This window comes from Zosterops lateralis, assembly GCF_965231275.1.
Source record: "Zosterops lateralis genome assembly, chromosome: 6".
Lineage (NCBI taxonomy): Eukaryota > Metazoa > Chordata > Aves > Passeriformes > Zosteropidae > Zosterops > Zosterops lateralis.
In genome coordinates this window covers 40,330,714-40,352,924 of record NC_139761.1, presented here as the reverse complement: position 1 = coordinate 40,352,924, position 22,211 = coordinate 40,330,714, and the positions used below count along the sequence as shown (strand labels likewise).

Genomic DNA, 22,211 nt, shown 5'->3' with positions numbered 1-22,211 from the left:
TTGATCCTTCTGTAGCTCAGGTTTTGCCTAGATTTTTCTTGACTTTTTTTTTCTTTGATGTTTTACATCTTACTTGTGACAACTCACTCAGCCTTTGTTCCTTGATGACATGTTCACCTCCTTGGTACAAAAGTTGCCTCACACATCTGAGTCTCACTTTAATTGTTTGATTCCTCTGTAGCACTGCAGCATCCCAATTCCCCTTCTCCTCGCCCTATCTGGCTTGTCAGATGTCTCACTCCCCACTTCCAAGCCTCCTGACCCCTCATCAAGAGTCAAATCCCCAAATCCCCATGGACTCCTTAAGCAGAGGTAGTTCCCTAAACTGCTGAGCCCATGGAAACTGGTCTTTCATCTCAGCCCACAGAAGGAAAACCTTGAGCTTTGTCTTCTGTGTACAAGAGCAAAAGTTGGGCACACCAGGCTGGACCACTGGCACACCTCTCTCTCCCTGTGCTCAGCAGTGGGAAGAACATCACAGAGGAGATTGAGAAATCTGACTAAACAATCCTTTGCTTCTTGCTTTTTGTGTCTCGGGAGATTCCAAAGCCTTGAGCACCATCCTTGTGCTTACCTCTTCTGATGTGAACTTCCTCCGCCACAGGTGGACTGTTCCAACCATTTGCTGACTTATCCAAACAACTCTTTCCTTCAGCCCACAGTTGAACAGGTGACATTGTAGTCATGGTGCCATGAGGTCTCATCTCGAGTTTGAAGAAGGAACCATATTGTTATGGACATCTACCACCACTCAAGAGAAGCATAAGTGAGAAGAGTCTGAAAGATGACAAAAAAGATGGACACACTCTTTAGATGCCTTTGACTTCCTCCACAAGATGGGTTCTTCCTAGAAGTGCTAATGAAATCTAATACACCTAGGTCCAGAGATTTGGAAACCACATGAAAAGGAAGAAAGTTCTGTTAAGGGTAGAATACAGTGAGAGAGATTTGGGGTGGAGAAGGCATTCAGTTCATTTGTGAGATGCAATCTTGATGTCTTTCCCACAGGCTGTTCTGAGAATTATACAAAGACTGCTTACAACATGCTGTAGAAGTAAGGTCACACCAAAGTTTCTCTGCAAGACAATAATTTAATGGCATAATCGCTAAGATATTTTCTGCCTGCTTATATAGGAAGATTAAGTTTCCCTTGCCAGAAATTGTATTTAATGTGAAATGTAATAGGTACAGAATCATTGTCAGATATCATTTTATAATAGTAACAGCCAGGCAAAAGTCTTTTGCTGCTATTGCTAAGAAAACAAAGAAGCTCTCCTCAGACATTGAATATTATCAGTATGTGAGCTTCTACGAGTGACAGGCCAAAGATTTCAGATTCTTGTATGTGTATTGATGCATGGACAGATACATAATTTAACGGTAGCTTTGGCATATACTGCCACTGCATGGTTGTTTATTTTTAGCACATTCTGTTCTAAAAAAAAATGGGCCACAAATGTGTTTCAAAGGCATCTTTCTTGTTTCAACACCCAATAATTAAATTCCTTATTTTTCTTTAAAGCAGCAGTAGGATAAAATGGGGTTAAGTAATGACCTTTCTCACTGGCCATTCATACTGATACTGTCCAGAATCACATAGTTTTTTTATCTGTCACATCTGCCATTAGAAAGAGACTTGCCAAGGTAGAAAGATGAAAGCCTATTTTTGCAATCCAGACTTTAGGGGCAGGTTCAGGCCTGACAACATATTTCACAGTTCTCCTATCCACATATTTTTTCAAGATTCTGATGGAAGGCATTTATAAAAATAGCAAAAGCATATACATGGTTTTCTGCTTCTGGTATTTCAGACAGGAATACTCTGTGATGACAAAATATAAGGTACCAGTAAAATCTTTGGTGCCTATAAATTCTTTGTTCCTGCTGTGAGCTCTTCTGCTGACATTTTGGGCCTTTCTGTTCATTGGCTGTATAAAAGAGACTTACTCTTAATGAAGACTTGGTAGTACAGATCACATGGAGAATTACAAGAGCTTTTGCATCGCCTAGCTATAGTTAATACTTTAACAGAAAAAAAAAAAAAAAAAGCCCTTTAATATAATTGCCAACCACTTGAATAAGCAGGTAGGATTTTCAACCTTTATTTTGACAATTGAAGACACAAATTAAAGTTCCAGGATCCAGACAGAAAAGCTGACATACATCTGAATGAAAGATGTTTGCACACTACGTTCCCTGACTCAGCCTACTCCACTCCATCAAGGGCTGGTATCAGAGAGACTCTGTTTCTCACTGAGGCATTTCACCAGGCAGAAGTGTGAGTTAACAGATGGAAATGGGAAAGAAAGTTGTTCAGTTTTTTTTTTTTTTCAGGGAAATCCTTTTGACAGTCAGATTTAGCCTGAAGGTGTAAGCTCATGTTTTCACTTGTATTGACTTGTTATGTGAATCTGTGCTGGAGAAATGGAACAGTTTGAACAGAACTTTATTTAGTTGTCTAAAATAACTCTCCAGATCATAGCAAGGTGTTTGTATCATCCACTTCAGGCACTGAAATAGTCAGTTAGTAACAGAAAGCCACATAAGGCTGTCATGCATTTTGTTTAATAAGTAAATGAAACATTGTGAAAACAAAAGTGAAGGTAAAAATCTTGTGCTTGCAATGAGTGCATATAACTCTTTATGGTTTTCTGTGCTGTTGCCTCAAGATGTAAAAGCTTTAAGAAAGGCATTCTGTCTTCCTCCAAGTGGTGAAGTATTCCTCCACCAGATGGTGAAGTATTAACAAACCACTGAAATAATCCTCTGCAGCACTATTAAGACAAAGCGGTTGTCTCTACATATTCATAGGCAAAAAGAAAATGAAGAAGGAAGATCTGTGAGAGGAATGTGGGCTTGGTCCCTCCATCACTGTCACTGAAACAGACCTATAGATATAAATCAAGTAAATTAAGTAATTAAGGGAAGAACAAAGAATCAGTTTCTAAAAGAAAGCTATACAATGATCAGCCTCAACAAAATGAGCTTCAGGGTGTGGTGCTTCATCTGATGTTAATGGATTTAGAACTCCTGGAACCTCCAGACTTACAGGAGTGCCTGCCAGCTGTGTGTGTAGTCTTTTGCCACATTTCTGCCCTTAGGATGATGATAAGGACTTAGCACTGTGGAGGGTCCAGCTAGTTGGGTGTATCAGTGTAAGGTTTGTGGTTAATGATTCTGTACTGGAACACTACACTGTCCTGAGACAAAACTCTGTGGAATTCAGGAGATCTATGGAAAAAATATGGCTGTCTACCTGTATCAGGAGGCTGCCATGTACCCCCTGTCACCAGCAACCACTGTAAACCTGACTGTTGTACATCTCTCGCATCCCTTGCAGCAACACTGGATGAATACTGCCAGAAGGTGGAAGACTCAACACCAGAAAGTAAAGAGAAGGGGCCAAAAAGCAAAAATGGTCAGGAAAGATAGCGTGCTTTACACAAGAGTAAGAGAAAACAAAATATTGCAGAGGAATAGGAAGAGTCTGTAACATGAGAATTGGGCATTGGTGTGGCTGCTGGAGCAGGATGCTACACTATTAGAAAATTAGGAAAATTAGAAGGAGTTCAGGAAAGCACCATGAGTGAATCAAGGGGTGTGAGATAGTGGATCAGAGTGTACCTCAAGAGGGTCAGTCTCTTTATCAATGAAAAGGATATCTTGGTCTAAATCCTTAAGGACCCAGTTGTGGAATAAACCTTTGATGATAGAAGTTCTCTCCTGCTGAGCAAACAATGGGCTACCAGGAGCTGATTGCCAGAAGCTGATGCCAGATAAACTGGAAACGTTGCAGATTTCCAACAACGGGCATAATTTCTGTGGGAGCAATCGCTGAGAGATTGTGGAGGGTCATCCATCACAGGTAGTTTTGAAATCAAGGCTAGTGTTGTGCAGATTGGTTTTTTGCGACTATTTTAGTTCAGTTGTGGTCTACACTGATGTTGAACCACCAATGCCACCACCAATGTGCTCTGCTGTGTGGTTCCATATGTATATGAGGACCACGTGGGATGTGAAGTGAATATTATTGTATGAGGTGATTTTTCAAAAAATCACAGTTCCTCTGAGAGCATCAAAGAGAAAAGCAGCTTTAGAAGGTCACATCATACCACATAGTCCAGCAGGAAAACAATATCTGTGCATTGCCAGGTGACTTGCATTAGTGTGGTGTCTCAGCACCTCAGCAATGCAGATTCAGAAAGAAAATGTCAGTTCCAGCTCAGGACAGACTCAGGTGAAAGAAAGAAAAAATATATCACTGGAAATGCAACTGGAAGGAGAGTTTTGTTCTATAAAGTGGCAGACAAAAGGTTAAGTGTGAGCCCAATTAGCAGGTGAAGTTAAGCAAATGAGTAAATGCTTTCCTATATGGGGGAGGGTATCTTGCTGAGAGCAGATAGCTCATATAGATATCCTGCTTCTCCATTGAACTCTCCTAATTTGCTATTGAAAATCCAGGAAAACAGAGCTTGTTTTGTGCCTAACTCATTTTACTGTGAGAACTGGCTCTTGATTGACTGGAGAAGTAGAGCTTATTTCTGGGCAGGTAGTTCCACTGCAAGTGTACGTTTATTTCCACTAGATTTTTTTAATAACCACAGGATATTTGAGAAGCTTCAGAGCTTTCCAAAGCCAGACGCCGGAGCACACATTGTGTATTTGCAATAAACGGCTGCCTCCTAGAGGTGACAATATTTTTCTTACAGTTTCTGTTTGGAGTTTATAACATGCCAGAATTTCAGCCTTTTGCCACACCAGTGCTGTAAAGGATGCTTTGCAGAGAAAATCTTTGGATCTCGTACTTTTAGTTAAAATTTTATCTCCAGCTATGTTAAGGCTGTAAAGCCAGGAAATTCAAGAATTATAGTTGCCTATAAAGCCTTAGCTCTATCCACTTTCATATAAGCCTTGTCTTTAAACCTATAAGTACAGGATAACAGCATTTTATTTGCGAATGAGCTGTGAATAGTTTGCTGATAAGATGCACTGTGATAGTGAATCAGGTTTATATATTGAACACATCAGGTTTTATATGTGTCTCCCTCCAAAGAAGGAGTAGATAAAGAAAAATATTATTCCAAATTACTGGCTGATATTATAGTTTAAGCGGCTAGAAATGTACATCATAATTAAATGGGTTTTTTCTCACTTGATTTACACTCAACATGGCACTTGTGGCCTGACTTATACAAGATCTGTGTGCTCATTTCCGTGGCAAAATTCCATGGAAGTTGTGTTGGAATATGAGCAGCACTGCGTGGTATTAAAGTGAAAAAACGTAACCTACAACTGTTCTTTAGGAGGTATCACTGTGTGAGAAAGCCCAAGCAGGCAAGCAGTCCTTCTGGACTTCAAGCAGAGCTCTGTCTTCCACATCTAGCTTCTCATCCCACTTCCTCTCAGACTGAAGATATCACTGTCACTGAAGAAAAACTTCCTGAGAAAGATAATACCCACCAAAAAAGGCTGTCATATTTTTCACTGCACTTCAAGAATCAAACTAGCAGCAAAATGGCCAAAGCAACATCTGCTTTTGTGTCAGTTAATTCCAGTTTTGGAGCAGATTGCTTTTCCCTTAAGTGTTACATCCAGCTCTTGCCTTTCCAGTCTAAAATAGGATATCATCAAACAAAATCAAGTTCATGGATGGATCAGAACAAATGACTCAAGGTGTGGAACTGGTTCTGTTCTGTAAAGGAATGAAAGAGCAAATTACAACTCCTCAGCCCAGAAAAGAGATACTGCAAGGGAAGAAGAAAGAGGTCTCTAAAATCCTGAGTGTATGGGAGGAATTGCCTAGGGATCAGCTTCCCAATTGCAGTATAAGAACTACAGGGAAGATTCAAGTAGGACTCACATTCAAAACAATGAGGAAGTACCCTCTGTGTTTGCCCTGGTCTTATGTGCTTTTTTAGATATCCACTTTTGGCCCATGCCAGAGAGAGGCCACAGGGTCACAGAGGCCTGTGGTTATTCTAGCAGAGATCACATGCCATACAAATTTCATTTCCTATGTCTTTTAGGTAAAACTCTGAAAATCAGCTTGGTTTTTGGAAATGTTGAGTCATTGACTCACGTAAAGTTGCAGTTTGTCAGCAGCTGTTGGTCTTATTGTTTCTCTTATTGTTTCCTTCCATGTTTCCTTTGAGTCTCAGTGAAAGTTTTCATGTATCCCCTCCATCTGTCAAAGAGGCACAGGAAGGAAGGCACAGTGAACAGACTGTGCAGATCTGCTCCATGTAGTCACTCACTTTATTTATTGGAGTCTTTTGCTGGCTACCTCAATCAGTAGAAGCTGCAAATACCTCAGCAGTGGTAGTTCTTAATGTCTAATGGTGAATCACTTCTAGTCCTTATAATATCAAGAAGAGTACAGGAACATTTTTCCCTAAGATGACATTGTTTGATCCTGTTCCTTAACACAGAGACAGAGAACAAAGAGGAGGAAATAAGTGAAGATAAGAAAGATTCACATCTTCTAGTTCTGAACTCAAGAAATTATATTCTGTTCACATTCACCTCTAGCCATTTCTTGTTGTCCACAAGATTTTGTCAGCCTTTGAAATATTTTCCATGACACTGCTATTATACAAATTTCAGCCAGCACTCTGGTAAAATGAGTTGGCACATAAGATCATGAAGCCAGACCTTCCAGTCGAGAGAAAAACACCCTCTACAAAAACAGCCTTTTCAGAAAACAGCCTCCAGCTATCAGGATAGATGCCTTTTTCTGAGTTTACTGAGTTATGTGCAAGAGTGGCATGGATCTATGCTTATGGTATCCTTACTCCTCTACTGTTGTGATCTCTCATACCTTCCTTTCCAAGGAATTGATTTTGTTTTTTGTAGAAATATTTGCTATGTTTAGCTTTTCAGATTGAGATTACAGTGAGATCTGACCTCATCCTGGTCAAGTTTGATAGACGGTTGCTGCTCAGAATTGATGTTGTCCAGTGAGAAATAGAGCAAGTAGGTCTTTCACATTTTACACTACTGCCAGCACCGTTATTGACAGCTTTGCAGTTAGGCCTAATCTAAAGGATCTTGAGATAGACACTGCCTTCAGGATTTAGGCACTTCTGTGGTGGAAATCACAGGGGCATTGCCTTAGATTGCCCCAGAGGGCTGTACTTGCTTAGTGCACAGCTTCAATCTTCAAAGTCATTGGGGCAAAACCTTCCCCTAACATAAGACTGAAAAACTTAAATCAAAATTTGAAAGAAGCCCTCCCATGTGTGCTCCTTTCAATAGCTCTTGGGAATTATTTCTTTAATTTTCACAACTGCCCAAATTACACTTCAGAAGGCTGTCCTCTCCCCAGTGGTCTCACTGACTTGAAGCCCTGTGTCCTCAGCTGTTCCCTAGCTGCTGTCAAAACTGCAGAGCAAATAATCTTTGAGCTGCAAATCTGCAAAGTGGGTCAGAGGCTCTTCCCTGGGTACAGTGGAGGAACGGTAATGACGAAGAGTAAAACATTTAGTGCAAATTCCCTTACTTGACTCAGTTGTTTCCACACTGGTTTCCACAGTCTCGTCTTCACTGCTGTGCTTACACTGGCCAGCTCACTCTGTCTTTTTTTCCTGTACACAAATGGGACTTTCAAAATTCAGTTGTAGCCTCCCTCTGCTTTGTAAACCTTTCCCTCCTCCTCTTTTCCCTTTTATCTGTTCATTTTCTAGGTCTTCTCTTTCCCTCACCATGTGAGAATCTACTGTCTATTGAGGGGATAGATAATTCTTTTTTGTCTGTGTCTTATCTCCACTTAGTCTTGTCCTGATCCATTCCCACTGTCATATTTCATGAATAGATTACAGATCCCATACCAACATTTTATTGATCTGTTTTCTTACAATGTGAAATCTCAGGCTGACACTGATGTCTTCTCCCAAGAGATTTCAAATGAACTTAAGCCTAACACGGTCATAATAAAACTTATAATATTCCCATTGCCTTTACTGTCCAACATCTTCTCTCACACCACTGTGTGTGAAAAGCCCTCATCACCCAAGCCCATACATCTTGGATGTCCCCAGCATGGCCTACACATATCACATCAGCAGCAGTTTGCACTTTCTCTGTCACTGTCAGACTCTTCTTGTCTGTACAGTCTAACTCCTCTGAAGTACCACTTCCACTGAAGGTGTTTCCTGGCATTATCAGGCAAAAATATGTGATAAAGTTTAAATCATCCTGAAGCTGTGTTTTAGGAGCTTTAGAAAGGAAAGAGGTTTTGCTCCAATAAAGTTTAAATTTTGCATTTCACCTAAATTGTGGCAAAATACATGAATCTTATGTCAAAATTTCTGTTCAAAGTTGTGACACACTTGGTACCAGACAGTAGGAGGGAAAGGTCAGCCCCTGTCTGTGGAACAGGGACAGTTGTGTAATCTTCAGTGGTTGCATGGCAGGTGTGTAGGAGAGGTGGCTGCCTACAACATCTTATTCAGTCTGGCTTTCTCTGCACAGATCAGGAAATGATGGGGGCATGGAAGCCACACTATGATTCATACTTGACTTTTTTTTTTATGATAACCATGTAGATGGTCTAAACATCCTGAAAAATCTACGTAACTTTGTTCCAGACACAGTGAAATGTACAGTGCCTACTGGGTCATAGTAATGACCTGTGAGGAAGCTCCTGAACCCACTTTGTGTCATGCCACAGCCAGAGAAAAGACAAGGCACAAGACCCCAGACCCTGCCAAATGTGGTGCCACATACACACACATTGAAATTTAGGAAATACTGCTTAATGAAAGGCTTCTTTAAATCACCTTAGTATAACCATGTGCTGCAGTAACCATACACTAGAGTCTGGAAAAAGTATCATTGTCTCCTAACAGCTCATAATTTGGGACAGGTGTCTTCAGTGACAGCGAAGAGCATCCCCATTCATTTCAATCTGTGAGTGCTTTAATCAAATACACCCATGAGTAGAGATGCATGTGGTCCTACTCCTGTGAAGATCAGTAGGTCAGCAAGTCTGCTCCCCACTTAGTTTAATGATTGGGCAAAAAAATTAGAGTTTTTCTGGTTTGTTGGGTAAAAAGGTTGACTTGACCATTTGATATATGTATTTCCTTTTCTATTTGCATTTTACTGTTCTTTTACAGTACTGTTACAGTTATGTCATCACACCAACCAGCACCTTAGTCCTTGTTCTTTCAACAGATCTTAAGATACCAGAATTGCAATGGTCAGAGGTTACAGCCATAATTCATTTAATGGCAGGCCACAGAGAATGCCTCTATGGCCCTCATAAATTCTTGGAGAGACGAGCTCTACATTCTCTTCTCCTTTTTATGATGGTCCAAAATGAGTATCACATGGGCCTCTCTCACTACAAGATCAGAAGAGATTATCAGAATAAAGAAAGTAATAAATACTCCACCCTTCTCTTTTTCGCAGAGGCTAACCACTTTGAATATTTCACATCATTTGCTACATCAATTTCCTACAAAAAAAATTTACTTATTTAAAGGAGGAATATAGATGTTCACACAACCTGTTTATGACATTCTTATCAGAGATAGAAGGCAAATACATGTGCAAAGAATGGAAGCAGACCTCTAAAATAGAAGATTTGTCAGAGTGCCTTGATCTTGATTTTTTGCTGAACTCATACTGCATCTTGTGCAGATTTACAACAGAACCATCCCTGTAAAAAAACAGAGCTGCAGTACAAATTTTCCAGTACAAATAAATACAACTGTGAACTGAGAGCCAAATCTGAGTTCACTGGAGAGTTGAAACTATTGGTAAAGATGACTCTAAAGCCAAAGGTTAGACTCAAAGGCCCTAATATTAAATTTTGACCATGCATGTTTCTATAAGCTAGTGAGATAAATCTAAAATAAATTATATATGAAAACATAGATAGGCTTTTCTCTTTAGCAGAAGATCTCAAGGCAGCCTCTCTAATTTATTTCAATTGCATTTACTTTGAGGCGAGAATGTGTTCACGGAGCAACAGAGGGAGCCCTGGTAAGGACTTTAGAAATTGTAATTGTAGGTAATGTGTCAATGTGCCTTTAATGTGTTCAGTAACTAATGGGATGGTCACTGCAGATGAGTGGAAAAGAAAGGCCCCTGTGGAAGCTTTTCCTTTAATGTAATCACAGCTGTAAGCCAAGGTTAATGTAGCCACAGCTCTCTCAGGAAGCATCATGGATAGATAATTCATGGATTGGGTAGCAGCCATCCTCTGTTCCCTGTTAAGTCCACTCTTCACCAAAGGAAAGGTGAAAGCCACAGACTGGCACCCACATGCTCCAGGATCCTTCCAGACCCTATGGTAAAAAATCCTGAAATTCCTGATGACCCAAATAAAATCAGTAGTGCAAGGGGGAGAGAGATGCAGACATAAATGCACATGTTCAGCTCCTCCTGCTGCAAAATAGGGAAAAAAACCCTCCTTCCTTTCCAGATGGAATTGCTGGAAGGGTAAATCTGTGATGGTGTGCTTCTTTGTATGTGCTTTTAATAGGAGCCCTAGCGTGGCATAAAGGAAGAGGCAGGAATGGGTATCCCTCAGAAACAGAGAATTAAGGGTGGTTTTAAATGTTAAATGGTTAAATCATGAGTCACAGTGGTAGATTTTAAAACCTGAATTATTTCCTTGTAAAAACTAAACCACAACTATGAGAGGTGACTGTAAGAGGTGAGAGACCAAGGCTGTGCTGTGCAAGCCACTCCAGTCATTGAGAACACAAAGCAGGAAAGCCTTCAGCCTCCCACTCTGCCTCCCCAAACCACTGCAGCTCTGCTGGTGCTGCTCCAGCATCCATTGCATCAAACCTGCTTGTCCAGTCACTCTCCCTTGATGCCTAAGTTTTAGCTTTCATGTTTTTCAGATTCTGTGCTGCCTAGGGGTGTAGTTCTGAGCCTCGTATTAAATGCTGATAAGCTCTCTTACCTACAGAGTATGTAGACAAAACAAATCCTTTTCCTAATGAAGACCAAAGAAAATGAGTACAACTTTCAGGCCCAAAAGCACAAACAACTGTGGACTGAAGAGTGAAACAAGAAGGATGAGACCTCACAACCTGAGGCTGTAATTGGACAATTAAACCCCAATATGTAAATAGACCAAAATTTATAAAAGTGTAAGAACTCGTACTGATCTCCCATTTTGTGACCATTCTAAGTCCACCTTGAGTGTAGCCCTGGTGAGGCTCTTGTCCTGCCCAAGGTGTACAATAAAGGCCTTTCAATAAATACCTACTTTATTCTCTAGCTCTGTCCAGTCTCTGTTTCAGGTCAGCCTGCCCAAGGCATCACCCTGCTCTGCTGTGTCCGATCTGGTGGGGTGGCAGACCCTGCTGGTCCAGTCTGGACCCTCAGCCCCCAGGGTAGACCATGCCCCTCAGTGTGGCTGTGTGAGCCCCACCAGCAGCCCCACCTGCTCACAACAGGCACCAAGCAGAACACACTGCTGGCTGTCCTGTGTGCCCAGGAACCCATATTGCATCAATTATTGTCGTCAAAGATTCAGAGACAATTGGCTGCTTCTTTGGGGGCAAATGCTCTCTTTGGCAAAAGACACCTGGAACATGCAAGCAGATTCTTTGTCTTAATAACTTTGAAGTTTATTATTAGGTAATCTTTCCAATGTTAATATTTAGCCACTGGTCTACTAGCCTGGATAGCAGCTCACTTAAAACAAGACAGGGGTTGTAAGAGCTGAGCTTTCACTTTTCCTAAAATACCTTTCTGTGTATCCAGATAAAGTCAGAAGTACCAGAGTGTCCAAACCCACCTGCTCAGGGGACATGAGAGGAGCTACAAATTATCCTCCCAGAAGAGGAAGCAGAACTGGTATTAGAAAAGAGCACTAAAAGTGAAACAGCCTTCTCGAGACTCCCACTGAAATATTAAAAATTCCTGCTTAGAGGACAGTTGGGAAGCAAATATGTGAATAACAAGCAAAGGTAATGGAGGCAGGTACTGAGACAAGTAGCAGAGTCAGAGAGCACAGACAGCCTTTCTGATGAGGGACAAAGGAAAAAGAAGTCGGTGCAGTGATGTTTGAGCAAGGGACAATGCCCAGTCACCAATGGACTCTTCATCAGGCAGATCTGTGTACCACAGAGGCAGAGATGTGCTTTCCACTTACAGCACACACAGGCAGCTCCCATGCACTCATCTGAGAGACAGACGTGAGACATTTCCTCTGCCTTAGTTAAACTGCAAAGCAAGCACTCACAAAGGTAACTTTCATGGCATGGTTACCGTAAGCAAAATCTTCCCTGTAGGCAAAAGGACACTTCTGCTCACAGGAGCACAAACCAAGCAGGGAAGCTGGCTGGCATTGCATAATCTGTCACAAGGAGATCTCCCCAGCTGGGGCAGCACTGGGTGTCTCCCCTCAGAGGGCAGAGAGACCAAAAATGACCCCAGGCACTGCTCAAACAGCTTGCACCTTACCCCATCACATGGATTCCTTTGCAATCAGCATAACATTGCTCTGCGGGCTGGAAACATCGTGTAAACCCTTTGATCCATCCTGTCTTCACCTAAGGGCAGCAGACAAATCAGATGGCTTCTCCTGATAAAAGAAAGGAATTTGTTGTTTTTTTCAAGGCAATCAGAAGTTCATTACTAGAATTGTCCAAATTAAAGTTTCATCACTTCCATTCTCCTTCCCTCACCCAAATAGCCATTGGATCACACATCATTACAAATCCTTGCTTAATTGCTAAATTATGCTTTGCTAAATTTGGCCTTGGAGTCTGATTTTGAAATTAAAATCAGCATGTTTTCAACTTTTATTTGAGAAGTTCCAACACTTTCACTAATCCAACTTGTTTCTTTACTATTTTTTTTCTAACTTTGTATTTTTCTTTTGTAAAGAAGAATGCACACACAAAAAAATCTTTTTCTTCATTGTCCTTCTTCTGACAACAGACTAAAGTTCAAAGTTTCTAGGTTTGGCTCTTTGAATAGAAAAGTGACTAACCAATAGCAAGGCAATGTTCATCATTTTAGGTTTGAGTTCTTTCAATAAACAGTCAGGGCTAGGACTGCAGCTGGAGCTAGTCATTAATATCATGGAGGATGTGTCAGTGTTCTACTAAAGAATCTGCAAATCATGTGGATTCCTTGCTCCAGATGGTGTTAGCAATGACAAAAATGGAAAGCAAAACAGAAAGTGGAAGAGGAACCCAAACGACTCCAGGTCTTCTCTGGGAGGTAGGATCCAAAGAAGAAATGTGGAGAGGGACATGAAGGACAAGTAAATCTATGAATACAAGTATGGTCGTGGGCACTGGGAAACAGCTTCAAACACTTTGACTTGCCTAGAGCTGTCTTTCATAACACACATCAGTCTTCAATATAGGGACCTGAGATCTATGCTGGTTACTTGTGAAACCCTCAGGAGCTGCCAGCACTTCAATAAGACTCTCAAGCAGCAAAGTGCAATACTGGCTGGCATGAATTCCACTGAAATTGTCCACTTCTAATCACTGCAGGACCAAAAAGTACAGGCAACTTTGAAGGAATGAAAATATAATTGTAGAATCAAGAAGAGTGGAATTATTAGACTAAAGGGCTGAAAGTCCTTTTAGCTAGCACAGAAAAAGCTTGTAAGAGGACTGATTTATATCTGAAATGTGTCTGATCATAAAGACACCACAGAAAAGGAAGCAATTTCTGTGTGATTGGGGCACTTGGAATTAGTGAGAGGGAGACAGAAAGCACTGAGCTGAAAGCACCGCACAGGAGCAGACTTACTGGCCAGAGGATGGGGGTTCAGAATTCATGAATCCAGAGCTCAGTGGAAACCAGAATTCTTTTTCCAAATGAAAGCGAGCCAAAATACTGAAACGCTGCACAAAGCAGACATTCCTGGGAAATTATACTGAGCAATTCTACCTAAAATAATATACTCCTGGTTCAGATTTGTCACTAACCCCAGACTGCATATGTAATTGTGTGGTTTTTATTCATGTTATGCCAATCCACAGCAATTTCAGTTATGTAATGTGGTCCATACCATTGCTTCAATGGTTGGTTTTGGTAAAGCCAGATGATTTTAAACTTTCAAGATTAGTTAGTGTCTCACCATTAATCAGTTATGGTAGCTACCACACAACTTCCATAAGCTGCTCAACATAAAGGTTTCTATTAGCTCCTGGAATTATTTTTTTCCTGCATTTCATGGCACAGCAATTAGTGCATCTTCTTTCCAAAATTAAATCTTGATGGCTTACATTATATTTCAGGAGCTGTTTACAGTGAAAAACTCCAAAGAGAATAACACATATGACTAAATGACATATGACTGAGCAAAATCTGAAAGAGTTCTACAGAATTGTTGTAGCTTTCATGCATCTGCTGTTTTGATTTTGACTATATATACTTGCAGCAAATTCCACTATCAACAGAAGGGAAATATTTTTTTTTAAGTGGTATGTCTGTATATTATTTTCTTGGTTATGCCTAGAGATTTCTGCAAACAAGTCTATGTCCTCAGGCATTACTCCAAGTTTTGTAGTTGTCATTTAGGAGCAGTGCTATTTTTTGCTGAGAGAGTGCTTGCAGACTATGACACTGTTCAAGTACTGCTTCACGTTTTGTTGTTGGTTTTGGACATCTGCTAATAATTGTTCGCATGTTCAAAATATGTGGAATCCCTGCTGTCCACCAGAAACTGGGATATACTGATGGGAGAACTCGGGTCTGACAAAATTTCCACCATGATTTTCTTGCATACATGCAAAGACAGCTTCTCTTTGTGAAGTCCTTTTTTGGTTCCTAAGGTTCAAAATTATTTCTGTGGCATTTTCTCTACTAGAGGTACCAGCTTTATTGTATCTAGCAAAACTATGTCCAGTTTTTGCAATATCTCAATAAATTAGAGTGGGTTTTGGTTAGTGAAAACAGATCTGCTGACAGTTTCTCCCCCATGAGTACCACACTTTGGAAAATAACCAAATATTGAATATAATACCAGGCACAAAGTGATAAGATCTTCAGAACTGGCAGGACCCATGAGTACCAGCACTCTCCCTTGCTCTGCTGTATTCTTTGCCAGCTGCAACCTTTACTGCCACATCCTTGATTCCAAAAAGCCACCTTCCCCACCAGCACTATTTGTTAGCTTATGGAAAACGTGGCATGCAGCAATCTATTTCATGAACTGTTCAGTATGTCAGCATAGTAACATGTCCAGGATAAAACGTGCTGCATCCTTTTTCCCTCACTCTTTCCTGAGCACAGGCAGCTAATCAGTCATTCAGGAGTAGTATTCTCCCAATAACATGCTACAAAGATGCTCAGGTTACCAACCTTCCTATCTTGCTTTTTAAGTTTGTTTTATGCCCTCACTACCTCTGATCCTTCCTTTTGCTCCTGGACTGGTTTTCCCTGAGAGTGGTCTGATTTTTCCTTTTTCCCTTCTAAACTCTAATGAAAGCAGATTATGCACAAGCCCCGTGTTGCAGTGTGTTTTGGTGTGGTTTTGGCATGCCAAGGAATCTGGCATCATGTATTTTTGCTTTGTTCCTTGTGTTGAGTGAGAAACATGGAGAACCATTCTCCCACCGCAGACCAGAACTGCACAGCCTTGCTTCAGCACAAGGAAGGTTTTCATCCTTCTGGAAGACAAATATTAAAGACACTTAGCATTGCTTATTGAGAACGTTTATGTGCACAAAGGACACACAATAGGATTAACATGCTGACAATGGCTCCTTGATGCTCTTTCATGGTCACAAGGACCAGGTGCCACCTCGCTGTTTGCTAACCTAGGGCAGACCTTCAGCTGCTGTGCAGAGACAGAAAAGGAAAAGTAATATCCCCCTATGCTGCCTCCTTGTGGGGATGATAAAAGTTTATCCCTGAACTTTGTCAATCCAAATTGTCAGCAGTGTGCACTGTGAACTTTCCATCACTAAAATAAAGAGTAATCCCCTTCAACACAATTCAGATTTCATTTCCATCTGATTACTACTCTTGACTGAGTATGATTAGGAGACGAATAGATCAAAAGCCTTCTGCTGCTTCTTGATTCATTCACCAACATGGAGAATTTCTAGAACATCTTATTCAATACAGAAATAAGGAATGGGTGGGTTTAAAACTTACTTTGAGGGTATCTGAGCACTAGCATGGTCTAGAGACAGAAACAGTGCATTTTATAATTCAGTTTCCTTTTCCATGCATGAATATGTACTCTGACACACACCAAAAAGTGTATCGGAGACCAGATGCTTTCCCAGCTACAGCAGCTTCAGCAAATAGTTCATTAAGCAGAGCTTTACTGTGAGAAGAGGTTGCTGTGAAAAGAGGCTCAGTGGTTGCTGCTTTGTCTCCTACAAGCATTTCTTGCTAGATCTGCTCCCTTGCTTCTTCTGGACAAGTTCACTCCACTTCTGGACAAGTGCACTTCAGCAAAACAAATCTGTTAATCATTCTCAAAACGAGTAAGTGCCGCTTATGCTGCTGCTCTCTTTTCCCCCTCTCTGATTGCTGGTCACAAAACTCATAAGGGCACCTATAACTGTCACACTGCCAGAAATAATGGAACACAGGAGACGCTCTTGATGTGGTGATACATCAAGAAACACACAGGAAAAACCAAAAATCTGTACTTATAGAACGATGAGCTGTCTCAGGGAAGACACAGTCATAAGTTCACTGGCCAGCCACACGTTCTATGTTTCAAAGCAACACAGTCCTGTCATGGATGGCCTTCTGTGATCTCAGTGACATAAAGAAACAAGTAACTCACTCTCTGAAATCCTAACAATCCAGTTCTCTGGAGAGTTATCCAGGAACAAGGGCTTCCTATGCGGTAACAGTCAGACTGAACATTTCAGGAAAGATCCTCCAAGAAGCAGAGGAAGTGCATGGCAGCACAAGCACGAGGCTGAGCCAGCTCTAGAGAGCAGCTCTAATGACCGTGGGAAACCCAGGGATGCTCCAGCTCGCGGCGACAGCGATAGCGCAGCACCGGGAGATGCCCAGGGGCTAAACTGGCTGTTGAGGCAGCAAAAGAAGTTTGTTTCCTGCTGAAGTTCCATTGGCTGGGGCAGGTTTCCCGGCCGGGCAGGGCAGGCTGTGCGGGTATATGTAGCGGCCGCGCTGCCGGGCGGGCAGAGGCGAGCTGTCCTCACGGCACGATGGAGATGAAGGGGTCCCTGCTCCTCATCTTCACCGCACTTCTGCTCCACGCTGCCCTGGCCTTCCCTATTCAGGTGAGAGCAGCTTCATCTATCTCTTCTTCCTGCAGAAGGCCCACTTTGGTAAATTTTCTGCAAGAAAATGTTAGTAATGTAATAATAAATAAATGCAATGTAATGATTTAGCTCCTCCATTCATCCTGATTTTGATACTATTGTTGCTGCATTTGTCAGCTATATGGAAGAATAATTAATGCCTTTTACCTGTTGGTTTTGCAGGAGAACTATGAAAACAGCACAGCAAGTAAGTAGGATTTATAGTGTATTTTAAAAACAACTGTTATTTCTTGACTGTTTGTTACATGTTTGGTTTTGACTTGTTTTTAGAGCATGTGAAAGCACTGACAGGCATTTTGAATGAGGCTATGTTTCATAACTTGTTATTGACCTGAGTGCAGATGTGTTTTTACAAAGATGTGCTTTACACAGGCTTTTGGGGTATGGTTTATTAGGTTAATTTAGATGTGCTTTCACAGGCTTGAAAATAAAATCTTAATTAGACATCTTGATACCTTTTCATTAATTGAATGTTATAATAAGACTGCTAATCATTTGCCTCCTTCCTTACCTCAGTGCAGCTGTATGAGAAAGAGATGTCAGGCATCAAAGAAAGCTTTGCTTTGTTCTGGTTTGGAACAGGCTTAGCTGAACAGCTTTTGTTAACTTGCAAAATACGAGGAGATAATTGCAGACCTCCAGAGGTCAATGGAAAGAAAACTGTAGGCAGGCTTTTTAACTACAGCAAGAAACTAACAGGCTGGGTGCAATGTGTGTGAAAAGAAGACACCTTGGAAAAATTTGCTTGACATAGTCAGAGCAAGTCAGTGACAAAAGAAAATTGACAAATTCTGCTTTTGAACTGTCATTTATGGGGAAAAAAGGGATGTTATAAAATTACTGTTCAGTATATTTAGGTGGGACCAAGGGACACACTTGCTCAAGTTCAAGGCAGTCAGTTGCTCAGACTGAAAGTTGAAGGTTAATTGGGACAAATGCTTGCAATGAGTTTTAATTTATCATTGTTACTGCTTTTTGTGCCTTTTGAGACATCTTTCAGTATTTAGAGTGTAGGGAAAATGTGAGCTGTATAAATTTGAAAGCCCTATCACACCAGATGTTCATTTCATCAAGGAGATGGCAGATGCCTTCTGTGGTGTCTCATTTGGGTTTTAAAAGGAAGTTGCAGGCTTTATGTGGCTAGGAATCTGGAGCCTAATTTCCACTGACTTTGACTACTCAATTAATCTAGTGCCTCTTGGGTGCATAAATTCTGGATCTGGTCAACCCATCTCTAAAACATTCTTTCCTGCAGAATGTTTTTAGGTGCCATGGATTTCTCTGATGCAGCTGGTGGGAACTGACTGAATTTTTCTATAATAAACCACCATCATTACAGTGGACTTCCCTTGCCATATAACTGAAGTATCAGTCTGAAAACACAGACTGAAGTCTTTTTGGCTCAATAAAAGCAATTCTGTTGTGGGTGCTAGATAGAGTCTGAAAAGGAAGACATCTCCTCATTACGTTTGAGCAATAATTAGAAAAGGGAATGGTGCTGCAAGGTGCAATAGAGCTTGGTGTATCTTTTACCGAAAAAAATATTGTAAAATTTAGGGCACAGATGGGCTTGGAAATAATAACTGTTTACATGACTGTTTTCTGTTTCAACGAAAAGCAAAATTGTTTCATACTTTGACAAGGAAGACTGCAATTATTAGGAAACTGGAAGAGATTGCCAGATAGGCTTGCAACACATCCATCATACTTAAGAACAGGTCAAACAAACTGTGGTCAGGAGTAATACAGATAAAACTGTTTCTGCCTTAGGGAAAGCAGACAAACTGATGACCTCTGAAGGTCCTTCCGAATTTTAAACTTTTTTATATTATAACAATGAAGATAGAAATGTCAGGTCAGATTTTCATTTCTGGTTTGTATCTAGAGTCTCATTTTGTGTAAAAATCAAAAGGCATCACAGTAAAAAGGCACCTTAGGACTCAGAATGGTACCAAGCTGCTGTCAGGTACTTACTGAAGCTGAGATTATTTTCCCCATGCTAAATTATAGCCTCCATCACATGTTATAACCTTATTCTTTCACACTGTGAACCATGGGGATATTGTTGAGCTGGTTAGCCTGCACCTGTTGCAGAGAAATCTGGGTAAAAAACTTTTTTTTTTTTTTTTGTCGCTGGTTTCTTTTGTAATTTTCCACACTGAAACTGATAAAATGCTTTGCTGATTCTTAGATAGTAAATGATCAGGATTCCATTCCTCAGCACAGTTCACTAGGGATTTTCATAGTTGTTTGATTAAAGAACTTTTTAATTTCTGTGCCTGTGCATCAGCTGGTGCACACAATACCCCTCCACTCAAAGGGATCTGCCAAAGGCAGCATTCCCATGGCTGAGGAGGTCTATGCTGTTGAACACTGTGAAGTTGCATTCAGAATCTAATGCTTGTCTTTTTTTTTTTTTCTCCTTATTTTTGCAGCAACAGAACCTACTGAGGTAAGGAAAGCTAATTCAGCTCTTCTGATCACTTTGGGGTTCAGCATTGTGGAAAGTAATGTTAGGACTCCAGTACTCCCCCTGTTCTACACTTGTGCAGCAGTCTTCTCTGCTCAACCATGCATCACAATGTATCTGACACTTATTCCACACTTCATATTGCATTTGCCTTTATGATTATGATATCCCCATTTGCAAAGGTACCAAAGAAGAGTATCTACCACCCAGTGGTACTACTTTATACGTGGCACAGTATATAAAAGCTGCCTTAGTGAAAGATACTTCCAATGGTAGCCTGGGCACTGTTGATAATTTATATGTTACATTATTTAATATAATGCTATATTATAAATTGTGAGATAATTCTAATGTATCATTATTGCAGGTTACTACACAAGAGGATATATACGGTATGTATTACTCCATCTACAGGTACATATTTGAGGGGACATACTGATTTTTATCTACTCATTTAGTCCAGAAAATAGCACATGCTTTACACAAATTAACCTTTATGAGGAATTTTAAATGAATGCACTCACCACAACGTTTCATGCAAAGCAAAGTCTCTTGGTTTTTGTTAATTGCTTGGCCTTGGTAAAAAACCTCAGCTATTACTTTTGCTAAAAATAGCTCTGCTTAAGTAATGTCCTGAATTAAGTCACTTCTAAAGGTTAGAAGAAAGAGAGAGGTCATGTGTTTCTGCTTTTTATTGATGTCAAGATTGTTGTATAATCTGCAGAGTTGGCTGATTTTGGTAGCAAGGCCATGAGTCCCTGATGCTGGGCTTAGCTGGGGACATCAGTCTGACCTGTGGAACAGGAATGCAGGTCCAATTTCATTGATTTTGAGGGTTTCTCAAGAGGTCATCATGTTCAGCAAGAACTAGTAGGACTGCTCTCCATCCATTTCTTTTTTCTGGTATCTTATGTTGGGGATTTGATTGTGAGTTGTTCGTAAAGAATAAAGCTGTGCCATCTCAGGCCTAAAAATATGATGGCTAGGAAAAATAAAAAGGAGAGAATGAAATAATTGAAGGAGAATGGCTCTTGGGATTAGATTAATTAGCCAAAATAACCACAGCTGGGAGATTCTCAAGATTGTGTCAGTGAACAAACTTCTGCATGACTGAACATCCCTCCAGTCCCTAAATAGGCCCTGTAAGTTTTACATGCATCACTGGAAAAATCACACATCATCAGATTAAAAGACCAGGACTCATGTTTTTCCTGGGAATGAGAAAGTAATACTCTTGTGTTTCTACACAGAATCTCCTTTGCCTACAGAGACCGATGAGGAGGACGAAGATATTTTTAACAAAATTCTGAAAGTTAACAAAGGTAATGCCACCAAGTTCCCATCCAAAAGGGGCCTGTCTTTGTTGCTTTTTTTGGGGTGATGTGGGAGGTATGATGTCTTACCACAATCTGTGCAAATGCTTTTCCCATCTTACACACCACCATGTAAGAGATACCAGTGGGATTACAGTGTGGTCTGCTAAAGCCCTATAGTGTCTCAAAACTATTGTGTCAGTACTGGAGATGCTCCTAGGTGTGGAGGCAACTGAAACTATTCAGACAGTTTCTTCAGCTTTAGCTTTCAACATCTTTGTCATTCTTTGGACATAAAGAGAAAATGTGGGGAAATTGAATGCTTTGTTGTTTGACTGCCTTTTTTTCTTTGGATGAAGCATTGCTTGCATTCAGCCATCATGTGGCTTTGCAGTACAGACTCCTAGATAAGCTGCGGTCAGTTCCATGCTTGCTGCTCCAGACTTGCTCTTCCCTGATCATTTCCAAACATTCCCTGATCTATCAGCTTGTCTTTCTCACATTTTCTCCTCCAAGAGTCATTCAAGTGACTTTACTTGAAATAACATAGTCTGTAGAAAGAGACACCAAATATTCCTACAGTTTTCTGCTGAAAACACTCCTGCTTTTGGTTTGTCCACCTTCTTGGGTTTCCTTAGTGGCATCTTCTGCTTTTGCCCAGCACTTTCCTGGGGAGATATTTGATGCCATTCATTCAATGTTACATGATGGATGATTAAATAGTGCCAGAGTAAAACATCACTCTTATTATTGCGACTGCTTGTTTTTCCAAGTGTGCTTAACAAGTGTCCAGCAATTTATGGCTGAAATGTTTCCACCCTTTCTGTCTCACCAGACAGCTCTCAGCTCTTGCAGGAAGGTGACATAGTTCCACGGAGGGGTCGCAGTGCCATCAACTGTCGCCAGTGCAACTGGCCCCCGTCCAGTGATGGGATTGTTCGTATTCCCTATGTATTGGATCCTACTTACGGTGGGTTTAAATTTCAATTTTTTTTTTTTTTTTTTATGGATTTTGTCCAATACTTTTCAGAGAGAAACTTGCATCTTGTGAGCACACAGAAAATTGAATAAATCAATTTTAAGGATTTATTTATGCTGTGCAAGCACAGATAAATTTTAAGTTACAAGAATCTGAAGCAGAAATAGATCAAATTTCATTCAGACATTTCACCTACATCATGT

The 22,211-nt window shown here is 40.7% G+C and overlaps 1 protein-coding gene across 1 annotated transcript in view; it reads left to right on the top strand.

The window, feature by feature from the left end:
- Nucleotides 1-22,176, top strand: part of PRDM11 (PR/SET domain 11) — a 95,532-nt gene extending 73,356 nt beyond the window's left edge. Inside the window, exons 8-9 of the mRNA XM_083863466.1 lie at nucleotides 20,985-21,038; nucleotides 21,865-22,176. Coding sequence (XP_083719592.1) covers nucleotides 20,985-21,038; nucleotides 21,865-22,100 — 290 coding nt within the window. The 3' untranslated portion in view covers nucleotides 22,101-22,176. The remainder of the gene's footprint in view (nucleotides 1-20,984; nucleotides 21,039-21,864) is intronic.
- The last annotated feature ends 35 nt before the right edge of the window (nucleotides 22,177-22,211 follow it).